General features: G+C 43.0%; 1 protein-coding gene across 3 annotated transcripts; it reads right to left on the bottom strand.

The window, feature by feature from the left end:
* Positions 1 to 1,203: 1,203 nt before the first annotated feature.
* On the bottom strand, positions 1,204 to 8,765 carry tcaim (T cell activation inhibitor, mitochondrial). Of its 3 annotated transcripts, none has more exons than XM_042319132.1 (11): positions 8,588 to 8,765; positions 8,008 to 8,112; positions 7,504 to 7,636; positions 6,950 to 7,100; positions 6,445 to 6,709; positions 6,038 to 6,160; positions 5,546 to 5,643; positions 5,289 to 5,380; positions 4,950 to 5,182; positions 3,472 to 3,603; positions 1,204 to 3,335 (listed from the first exon to the last, which is right to left on the bottom strand). In XM_042319132.1, exons 2-11 carry the CDS (start codon positions 8,040 to 8,042, stop codon positions 3,110 to 3,112), a joined length of 1,488 nt encoding a protein of 495 aa, XP_042175066.1. In that variant the 5' UTR covers positions 8,043 to 8,112; positions 8,588 to 8,765; the 3' UTR covers positions 1,204 to 3,109. The 3 variants fall into 3 exon arrangements, with proteins under 3 accessions (XP_042175066.1, XP_042175067.1, XP_042175068.1); XM_042319133.1 differs by lacking the exon at positions 8,588 to 8,765 and adding an exon at positions 8,466 to 8,544; XM_042319134.1 differs by lacking the exon at positions 8,588 to 8,765 and adding an exon at positions 8,264 to 8,421.
* Positions 8,766 to 8,992: the final 227 nt, after the last annotated feature.

The raw sequence follows: 8,992 nt of genomic DNA, 5'->3' as shown, positions 1-8,992 counted from the left end.
ATAATTCATAGTGAACGCCCCCCTCCCAGGTCTGTGAAAACACATCAGAGCAGGAGCAGTATGGTAATAACAGTGCGTTAGAGCTAGCCTGGTTGTTGTCTCTGTTCAGTAATAACATTCGATTCCTTGCCACTCTTGTCATTTGCCAAAGACGAGTGGGAAGGAGTGGAATGTTAGGTCTGAAGACTGGTACCCAGACTATGTTAGATCAGGGGAGGTATGGTAACAACAGTGGGAGCTCAGGTATAAATCATTAAAGGCTTTCCTGTTTCAAAACAGTCTGATTTAGCATCATGACCTCTATGGCTTTATGGCAACACTCAAACTCAGAGGGGGTTCCTCTCTAACTAGGAGGAAGTGGCCGATCAGGATCAGCTTGCCATAAACCAACCAAACCCATATCCTGCACAATGAAGAGGCAGGATGACTAACACCAGCACTGCTAGAATGCCAACCCCATGCTAGGCAGGACAGTTTTTTTTGGAATTGTTAGTTAGATTACTTGCTCGTTATTACTGCATTGTCAGAACTAGAAGCACAAGCATTTCGCTACACTCGCATTAACATCTGCTAACCATGTGTATGTGACAAATAAAATTTGATTTGATGATTTGATTTGACACAACCTCCCCTGTCTATTAATGTCTCCTAAAAAGCTAAGCATTACTCTGCTAATATCCATCCCACCCTGCCTCAGGGTCCATCCCAAATGCACCCTATTCCCTAGTGCACTACTTTTTACGGGCCCTGAATCTAGGAGTTGGACAGTCAGACCGACAGGCAGACAGGTGATGGTGGATCTATGATCTGTTGTTTCTTTGAAGAGGCTGTTCTGACCACTGATTTAAATAAACACATGATCTATCTATATAGTTCTGGCTCAGTATACAGAGGAGGGAGGGACTTCATATCGTCTAATTCAACACACATTTATCACTCTGGGAGAGTGAGAGAGACATCCACATGTTCATGTAGAGTTTATGAATGGGTGTGTTTGGATCAGATTGGCTTTTGACAACCGTTCAGCACAGAGCTGATTAGGGATGGAGTCAGTCAGCTCTGCAACAAGTTACAACACACTTTGTGAAGGACAATGGCAAACAAAACAAGAATGTTGAAAATAGTGTTAATCCAGCAATAGTCATGGACATTTTACATTCGTCATTTAGCATCTCTAAATGATATTAGATTAAATCAATGATCCATCTTTTAGCAGGTCTTTATTCTGTGGTATTGGTTGTGTTAAAGTTAAGAGGTAAAAACAAACATATATGAATCATTATTGTTCCCAGCTGTCGACAGTATTCTAGCTAGTCAGGTAACTGATGCAGTTAGTATTACTTGATCTTGCAGTATGAAGTCTCCATTCCATTTGACTGTCCCATCGCACGAGAGCTGCATCAATGTGGTGGGATCCACTTCCAGTACTTTAGCTCTTCTTCTAATAGCTGGTGCCCATTTCAGTCAAGATCAACCTACAGTAGACCACTAACCATAGGCTCTATGTATCAAACATCTGATCTAGAATCAGGTCTCCCCTGTCCATGTAATGTTTTTTTTTATTGTGATCTAAAAGGCCAAACTGATCCTAAATCCGCACTCCTACTCTGAGAAACACCAGAACATCAAATCTCACTCGGAAATGTATATTTCATTACAAAAACCAATGAACCCCATACTGAGTTTAGAGCACACCATCTAGTGTAGAGTTTAAACACTGCAACAGTATATGCCGTCTCCCGTTCCGGTCATCGTATGAGACAGCTCATAATACCGAGCCATTTCTTTTCTTAGCTCTTCTTTTGTGATAGCAAAGTGTGTTTCTGTACAGTTTAAAGGCAAGTGTAATAGATTTGAATAAGTGTAATAGTCATCTTCTTAGATCGTCTCGGAAATACTACTCCACAAAATGTTCATTAAAATAACACAATCAATATAAAGTGCCACTGTACTACATTAACAAACATCTTGTTTTCCCTCATACACCCCTAATGAAAATATTGATACTATTCCTCTGTGTTGGTTTATTCACACACACACCTTCCTGAACACTGACTTCAAGATACTAGGCCTTCTTGTTGGTTAATACAAACTAACTATTGCACCAGCCTGCTCTGACCAAACCTTTTCACACTACTAAACCAAGCTGAGCTGGTCTGGTTACCCATCCTATCCACCATAGTTACTGGAATGTGCTGGAAAGGACATTATGAAAAGAACGTATGCAAGCCAGCACAGTACTGGGCCTGGCTTCTCGATAGCGATGGGATTTAGGCTTACGAGTGTTTTAACGATGCACCTTTCCTACAATGGCCAAAGATTGAAAGAATTCAGATCAGCTTTCTTCATTAATATCTTACCTTAAAATGATAATTATTCCACAATACTGACGACGGATCAGCTAGTGCGACTGTGATCTTATTCTAATGCTTACCCTATAATAAATGTACTAAATCAAGATTTGACACATCATGAAATATATAAAAGGCAGAAATTACAGATGCCAAATAGATAAATAAAACTAATGGAAATATAGGCCTATGTAGACTGTACTGTAGGTAGGTAGGCTATTTATATCTGAATGCAGTCATATCGTTTTTTTTAATCCTTTGGTTGTTTCTAACGATTGCAAAGGCATTGGCAACTCTATATTTGCAGTCAACATCGTTGTGAAGTTATCGGTGGTCACAGAGAGACAGAGAAGCATCTTGAGTCTATGTTTAGTGGAAGGGAAAAATAACACTAGCAGTTCTCGGAGTGATCTGAGGCAGACGGTAAATAACAAGCGTTTTCAAGTGCAACTTTAGTAAGGATGGCTTTGGAAAACAGTTCAGAGATTTAACAATGCTCCTACGAAGGTTCTAACTATGAACTCAGCCTTAAGATGCTCTTGGGAAACCGGGCCCTGGTTCAGCACAATAGTGTGAAAAGAGTATGTCTGTTTATCTGTCCTCTCCAGTAGAAGGATAACGTGATTGACCTTGTGAGAGTCAGTCGGTTTGTTTCTCTGTGAGGCAGCTGCAGTGTAGCTTGGTGGTAGACATGGTGAGGATAGCATGGAGTCTGATTCAACCAGGCGTGCTGCAGCATGTCCCCTGTCCCTGTCCCCTCAGCCCTGCCAGTCCCAGGGGATGCACAAGTCCCCGTCCTGCATGACAGAGTAGAAGTGGGAGACCTCCACCCGGAGGCCCTCCATGAGGGGGGAGCGTTCCTCCAGCAACCGCCTGCAGCAGGGGATCATCTGGTTGTGTCTGACACTGGGCTCCTTGGACAGATTCCTCAGGGCCAGAGCCTCCAGGCAGTGGAGCAGTACCTCCTCCTCCTCCTTCTGCAGCCTGGGGGACGGACACAGGTCAGGGTCACACACAGAGCACGCCTAGCCACACACAGACCGAGGGATAATCAATACAACAACGTACACAGACATGTAGGAAGTAGGAGGGCAGGAAGACAAGGTTGACAGACACTCACTGTTTCCTGTGTTTGATTCGTTGTCGGGCCTCCCAGGCCATGCTCTGGAGGAAAGTCTGTAGTCTGCTGGGCTCACAGGTGGCTGGGATGACGAAGTGACCCATCTCATGCAGGCTGGGGCTGGAGCGGTCACTGGGACAAAACACCACAGGTACATCAGTGGTCGGGGAATCTCTCACATGCCTCTACACCAGGTTCCCCTCTAGGCAGCCCGCCGGTGATTTCATTTGGCCCTCCAAGTTCTGAGCAAAATAAATCAATAATAATAATAATAATAAAAACGTTTTTGGGAATTGTTGTTGTTGGACATAAAATACTAAAATCACAAAAAAAAAATCTCAAAGTGATTTTAATTTAAGAAATCTCTTCCCACACATAAATAGCAAGGCTTATGTGATCCTATCCCAATGTAATCAAGGTTTGAAATTATTCTGCTTTTGTGAAATACTCTTTCTGTTTGGGATCCAAATGATTTATAACGATGTTCCGGCCCCCCGGCCATCAGGAAAAGTCGTCCCACGGCTAAATGATTACTGAACAAAAATGTAAACGCAACATGCAAAGTGTTGGCCCCATGTTTCAGGAGATTAAATAAGATTCCAGAAAATGTTCCATATGAACAAAAAGCTTATTTCTCTCAAATGTTGTGCACACATTTGTTTGTTTACATCCCTGTTAGTGAGCATTTCTCTTTTACCAAGACAATCCATCCACCTGACAGGTGTGGCATATTAAGAAACTGATTAAACAGCATGATCATTACACAAGTGCACCTTGTGCTGGGGACAATCAAATGTGCAGTTTTGTCACAACACAATGCCACAGATGTCTCAAGTTGAGGGAGCATGCAATTGGCATGCTGACTGCAGGAATGTCCACCAGAGGTGTTGCAAGATAATTGAATGTTCATTTCTCTACCATAAACCGCTAATGTCATTTTAGAGAATTTAGCAGTATGTCCAACTGGCCTCACCACCGCAGACCACGTGTAACCACACCAGCCCAGGACCTCCACATCTTCACATGCACCATCCACCTGGACAGCTGATGAAACTGTGGAGTATTTTTTGTCTGTAATAAAGCCCTTTTGCAGGGAAAAACTAATTCTGATTGGCTGGGCCTGGTACTCCAGTGGGTGGGCCTGGCTCTCTAGTGAGTAGGCCTATGCCCTCCCGGGCCCACCCACGACTGTGCCCCTGCCCAGTCATGTGAAATCCATAGATTAGGGCCTAATACATTTATTTCAAATTGACTGATTTCCTGATATGAATTCAGTAAAACCATTGAAATTGTTGCATATTGCGTTTATATTTTTGTTCAGTGCAATTCGGGACCCCCACTCTACAGACTGGTATTACAGTAGCATCAAAATCACACCCTTGAACAGGAATGTGCTGCATAAACAGAGTATTTTGGCCCACTGGTAGACAGTCGGGTACATGGTCTGTGGTGTGGGTGGATAGGGAAGAGTCTCTTACTTCTCCAGGGTCATGGCCAGACCTTGCAGGCTCCTGGGATGCAGGGCTAGGCGTCGGGCCAGTAGTCTCTTATGGAAGGTGTTGAGGATGCTGCAGTGTTCCTCTATAGGCTGTACAGGTCCCAGTCTCTCTATGTTAGTTACTTGAATACCTCCCAACACATGGCTGATCCTCTCCTTCAGCCACTCTGTCTGCTGGAGCAGGCTACGGTAGCTGGGGAGACTCACAAACAGCTAGGACACATGTACACACGCACACACAAACAAACACGGAACATGAGCAACAGGAGAATAAAAAAGACTGGTAACTTTTCCAGCTGAAATGTAACATGTGCCATACTTTTGTCCATTGGTGATGAACATCCATTGTTCCCAGCATCACATGACCCGAGGCATTCATCCCTGATTGGTCAGTGAATATTATAGTGTGTCCTAAAAGAAAATAAGGAATGCATAAAGTAATTTACCATACATCATTTTAATTCACTCATCATTCTCTGTCAGTCAGGACATCTTTTAAAATGTCAACAGAATAGAACAATTCAAGCCCACTCTTAAGACAAAGACCCTTATTGACTCTCTTCCAGGTGTGTATACCTCGCAGGTTGAGCACAGCCTCAGGGTTCTGCTGGGAGAGACGGCTCAGACTCTGGAGCTGACAGCATCTGTGAGTCACTCCCCAGCTGCGCTGCCACCTGCAGGAGGGAGGAGGTATTGTCCTCAGATCAGGTGTTCAAGTGGGAGCAGAGATCCCCAGGAGGCTCAAAGTCTCCAGAACATTGATAATACGTTACTTTGGAATTACATTGACCACCTTCTGTTGTACCGCAGGCCAGTAGAACCCAGTCAAACAGTAACTCACTCAAACATGCACCCTATGAAGCTGAAGGGTCTATGCACTTTACTTCATAGGACCAGCACTGTGCATCAGAGTCATGTTGTATTCGGCGCATGTGACATTTCGATTTTTACTATGCATCTCTGCACCATTTTCTATCTGCATGGGAGTTGATGCACTTAATGAAACTCACCAATGTTTTCTTCTTCTATTAGAATGGAACAGCTGTTGTTCAGAGTGTTGATGATTACCTAATATCTTCCAAGGCAAATTTTTGACACAATTCCTTCTTGAGTCTCTTCAGCTCCTCCCGTCGAGGGACACTGGCGTTCTGCTTCTTCGTAGCCTCCTTCTCATGGTTTCTCAGCCACAAGCTGCAGCAGAGAGACAAACTCTTCAGACAGACCAATGGCTCGCTTGTTGAGCATGTCACTTCTCTCAAGGCATGAGTGGAATGAGCCAACTAGAGGAACGCAAGTACACAGGCAGTGACAAAGACAGCAAGATCATTTGTTTCTATTTAAACCAGTCTTCAGAATGCATCTGTGAATTTGAGTTGGCAGTTAAAAAGTGATCAAGCTAAAGCAATGCTAATGTCTATGTCATTCTACATACATAAGTTACTGTTTGCTTTGGCTAGGTGGTCATTATACAGTACCTTAGTGTGGGCTCTACTTTCTTGGCCTGCTTCAGCTCCTGCTCTGGGTCTCTGAAGCCAGTGAAGCTGTAGTAGCTTTTGTCCCATTTGATGGGCCTGTAGAAAGGGTTCCCATGCCCAGCCACTGGCTGCTGGCTCTTGGGTGACTCTGAGCTGGCCTTCAGTCCCTTCATGTGCTCTGTGGACAGACTGCAGGACTTCAGCACGTCCATTACGGTGGTCAGGACATCCTTGGTCTGCAGAGTGAAGCTGACCGAACGGAACCCTGGGAAATGTGGTCAAATGTATTACAAACATAGTCAGTCACAAAAAAATATCTAAATTGCAAATGGCAGCATGTTCTCTATATAGTGCACTACATTTAACCAGGGTGCATAGGGTGTCATTTGGAATGCATCCATGCATAATACTCACTCTCTCAGAGGAAACGGTATGAAAAAAACAAATGATCAAGAAACACCAATACTGTATAGTCTACATTTTAAGCAGGATAAAAGGACATTACCAGGAGGAAGGACGTCCTTCTGAATGTCTTCCTTCTCCTTTATTTCCCTGACATAAAAGGTGAGCTTTGTTGGTTGGACTGAGCGGGTTCCCGGTTTCTGAAGGTTTTCCAAATAACCATTGAGTCTCTTGAGGGAATTTTCATTCACTTCCTGAAGAGAATTACACAAAGGACGTTTTGATGGGCAATTCCACGATAACAGAATGATTCTGAGGCTCATATTTTAAATGTCTTTTAAATGTATTTAAAATGTCAAACAAAAAAACAATGAATGCAAAGTTAAACAAACCATACAACTCTATGCACAAGGACTACTTTTAACAAATACCACTGAATATTTTACAAAAACACACTTACTTGAATAATAGTGCAGATGCAAAGTTTGGAAACAGAATGACGGTTTATGCTGCATCTACACTGTTCTTCAAGTAAATGTGTTTTTGTAAAATGTTGAATGGAAATTGTTAAGTCGCCGTGGAATTGCCCTACGACATAATTCTATGATACATGGACATTATTGCTCTTTTGAACTACGACAGGACATAATCATTCACCCTTTCCCTGGGATGCTGGCCAAAGAAGTCTGGATGCACTGCGAAGTAGAAAGGTCTCAGTGCATTGATAGCATCTGCCCCTGAAAGAGCTCTCTGATGGACCAAATGTGCTGCGACATGTCTGTTCCCCACTCTGAAAAACAACATGGACCAGAGAGGGAGGATAAAGGGTTGTCACTATGATCACTATGAAGTCCAAAGGGAGCCTGCTGTGCATTACATCAGGGTCTCCCAAACTCAGCCCCCCCCAGTGCACGTTTTGGTTTCTGCCCTAGCACCACACAGCTGATTAAAATGGTCAAATCTTGATGATGAGTTGGTTATTTCAATCAGCTATTTAGTGCCTGTGCAAAAAACAAAACATGCACCCAGGGGGGCCCCAGGACCAAGTTTTGGAAACTATGCATTACATCACTAACAACAGTGGTCCTTTTCACAAAATCAATTCTGAGTGCAGGTGATAATGTAAGTATGATAATGTAAGTACTATAGTGGGTTATTTACCTCATGGCACTTCGCAGGAGAGAGGCGACAGACATAGCTGTAGCTAGCTCTAGCTGGACACCATCAAATCAATGACTTGTGACATCCACAGGTGTTGATTCTCTCCTGTTGACGAAATAGGTTACAGATTATGAGCTGACTGACTGGTCCAAACTGACAAATCTTAATAAAGATTGTTGTAGCATTTATACTACAGCAGTAGCTAGCCAGCTAAGCCTTGGTTTGTGGGTGCAAACTCAAAATAGGTCTTATTTACAGTATCTTTGGCATTCACAGGACTAGCCTAAGGCAAGGCCAAGGGGACACATTGGAGAACACTCCAAACAACAACGCTATCAAATCGCCTGGCTTGCAAGATCTTTCAGTTTATTCCAGCACAAAACTGAGCAATAAATCGTATGACTCGTTATAACTAACAGATAATCACAACAACAAACAGGTTCAGCTAGTTTACCCACCTAGCTAGCTTCCTTGCAAGCTAGCTGTCAGCTGAAAATAAGCAACCACATTCAGACTGTACCAGCCACATGTCGATAAGTGTTTGGCTCAGAATTTATCAAAATTAACGAATACAGATTACCTTGTAAAGACTGCATTGCTGAATTGGTAGTATGGCAGGGAATTTTTTACATAGATTTTGAGTCCAACGTTAGCCAGTGGTCCATTCACAGCAATAAAACAGACAAAAGCAATCGCACTACTATACTAATGCATCGATAGCTCTGATATGGACGTTTAATGACCTCTGCTGGTGACTTCTGCTGGTTAGAAAGCTACAATTATTATCTCGCTGATCATTGCACCTCTTCTAAACGCAGTCCAAATTCATTTTTTTCTGTATTTTGTATGATATTGTACAACAACAGCAGATGAAACTAACACCGTAAAAGAGTGATAAAATGTGATCCGTGTTATTTCCTGATTGTTGCTGGTTGAAAATACAATCTCCACGGGACCTTTTAATCAGCAGGTTTTGCATGGGTGA

This window comes from Oncorhynchus tshawytscha, unplaced genomic scaffold, assembly GCF_018296145.1.
Source record: "Oncorhynchus tshawytscha isolate Ot180627B unplaced genomic scaffold, Otsh_v2.0 Un_scaffold_7589_pilon_pilon, whole genome shotgun sequence".
Taxonomy (NCBI): Eukaryota; Metazoa; Chordata; class Actinopteri; order Salmoniformes; family Salmonidae; genus Oncorhynchus; species Oncorhynchus tshawytscha.
Note: the sequence above shows the minus strand (reverse complement) of the source record. Positions and strands in the feature narration are given on the sequence as shown.

What these genes read in the sequence shown, in the direction of transcription:
- tcaim (XM_042319132.1), bottom strand. Translation starts at nt 8,042, where the DNA reads ATGTCTGTCGCCTCTCTCCTGCGAAGTGCCATGAG. An exon ending in GCCAGCATCCCAGGGAAAGG is followed by an intron (nt 7,101 to 7,503) that starts GTGAATGATTAT and finishes AATTCTCTTCAG; the next exon opens with GAAGTGAATGAAAATTCCCT. An exon ending in GGCTGTGCTCAACCTGCGAG is followed by an intron (nt 5,381 to 5,545) that starts GTATACACACCT and finishes ATTTTCTTTTAG; the next exon opens with GACACACTATAATATTCACT.